Source organism: Tupaia chinensis, unplaced genomic scaffold (genome assembly GCF_000334495.1).
Source record: "Tupaia chinensis unplaced genomic scaffold, TupChi_1.0 Scaffold000185_1, whole genome shotgun sequence".
NCBI lineage: Eukaryota > Metazoa > Chordata > Mammalia > Scandentia > Tupaiidae > Tupaia > Tupaia belangeri.
This window is the reverse complement of record NW_006159660.1, coordinates 3733727-3735557: the sequence shown is the minus strand read 5'-3', so window position 1 is coordinate 3735557 and position 1831 is coordinate 3733727. Positions and strand designations below refer to the sequence as shown.

The 1831-nt window shown below is 38.1% G+C and overlaps 1 protein-coding gene across 1 annotated transcript in view; it reads left to right on the top strand.

Annotated features, from left to right (window-relative positions):
• The window catches only part of GTF2E1 (general transcription factor IIE subunit 1), a 30011-nt gene that overhangs the window by 24198 nt on the left and 3982 nt on the right, over window positions 1-1831 (top strand). The window contains exon 4 of the mRNA XM_006146702.3: window positions 941-1182. Coding sequence (XP_006146764.1) covers window positions 941-1182 — 242 coding nt within the window. The remainder of the gene's footprint in view (window positions 1-940; window positions 1183-1831) is intronic.

Here is a 1831-nt window from a genome sequence, read left to right as displayed (position 1 = left end):
CTTTCCCTCTGATGAGTGCAAGCACTCTTTGGAAAAACTAAAAAACAGACAACAAAACAAAAACAATAGCTATCTAAACAGAGAGGCCAGGAGAGTCACACATAGAAGCTGATGAAGAGAGCATTAGCAGTAGGCAGAGGAAGACATAGGGGGTGATAATTGATTAGAGAGAGGTAAGGAATGACCTGACCTGGGACAGGCTAATAGGCAAAGATTATTGGTAGTAGAGGCATAGTGCAATTTAAAAAGGGAGGGAAAAAAAAGGTAGACTGAGAAATAGATCATAGTCTCTGTGGACATAAACAGTGTCCGGAGATGGATAGTCAGTATGGATGCAGAGATAGAAGGCTATGGCTCAGTGGAAAAGCTAGTCTGCACAGAGTGATAGGCCTTTTAGGCGGGTGGCAGGAGAAGAATGTTTATTCTAAGTTGAGGTCTGGCTTTGTAGAATACTCTTCTAGCTTTTTCCATGGTCAGCACAAAGAAAGAAAGGAAAAAGCTCATAAAAGCACTGAATTATTCTGGGTTAAGTTAAGAGACTGCTTTTAAAAATACAGTATTTTTTGTTTGTTTTTAACAAAATAATCATGAAATACGTTAATGGGTGAGATTTTGCTAGGCTAGTTTTAACTAGATTGTCACCATATCCTTCTCCCCTCTTGCAAGTAAATGTATTGAAACATCTTAATCTATAATATTTCATTTATGTACATCAGAGGATCCAGTGTTGGAGGAACTTAAATGTAAATTTGGCATGCTAACCCAAGCAGCTTTCATCCTGAGTTAAAGCATGGTTAAAGGGTGATTAAAGCATGTGTGCTTGATTGCTGGACAGTATTTATTCATAATACTGTAGTAACCACTTTCCCAAGTGCCCTTCTTTTCCAGCGTCAAGACTCAATTTTCCTTCTTTCTGTTTTCCGCTAATGTTTTTTTATAGCAAGGACCGTGCAGCAGCTACTGCTGGAGCTGCTGGCCTGGCAGGAGGGCACCACCGGGAAGCATGGACCACCAAAGGTCCCTCCTATGAGGATTTATACACTCAAAATGTTGTCATTAACATGGATGACCAAGAGGATCTCCACCGAGCCTCACTGGAGGGGAAATCTACCAGAGAGAGACCCATTTGGTTGAGAGAAAGCACTGTCCAAGGGGCATATAATTCTGAAGAGATGAAAGAAGGTAAGAAGATAAGTCACTAAAATGGATATGTCTTAGGCTCAGTAGAAAACGAACTTGACTTATTGGGAAATTGGGCAGTTCTTAGTTTTATTGGCAATCTATTCTACCTGTTTTAGAAAGTATTTGTATTATATTGGGAAGTAAGAAATTGAGCAAATAGCTTTGTATATCTCTATTTTTAGATTTGAAAAACTGTCACTTCTTTATCTTAATTTCTTGGGAAAGTGCTGTTGCAATCAAGGCCACCAAATTCACCTCTTCTTTCATCTTCTGTTGCCCTAATATGTGCATTTTATTTTTTTGAATTGGGAGCTATAACCATACACTAGTTCAAACTTTTTGTGTTGTCTTCCTATAAATACTATGGAGTTATGCTATTTTACATATATACAGGTATGTAAGTAAAGTATTGAGCACTCTCACAGTCCAAAAGATTGGCAGAATTTTATTCTAGAAGATTTTAGAAATCTTGGTGAGACACAAAGGATTAAGAGTTGCATCATAATCTTCAGATGTTTAAGAAATGGAAAATTTTCCTTTTCAAGTTTTAGTTGAAATTATTAGATTCAGACCTTGCTTGGATGATGATGGGTTGGTTAGGAGCCCAAGATCAGACAAAGATTACCCAGAAACTGGAAAGCAGAGGGCA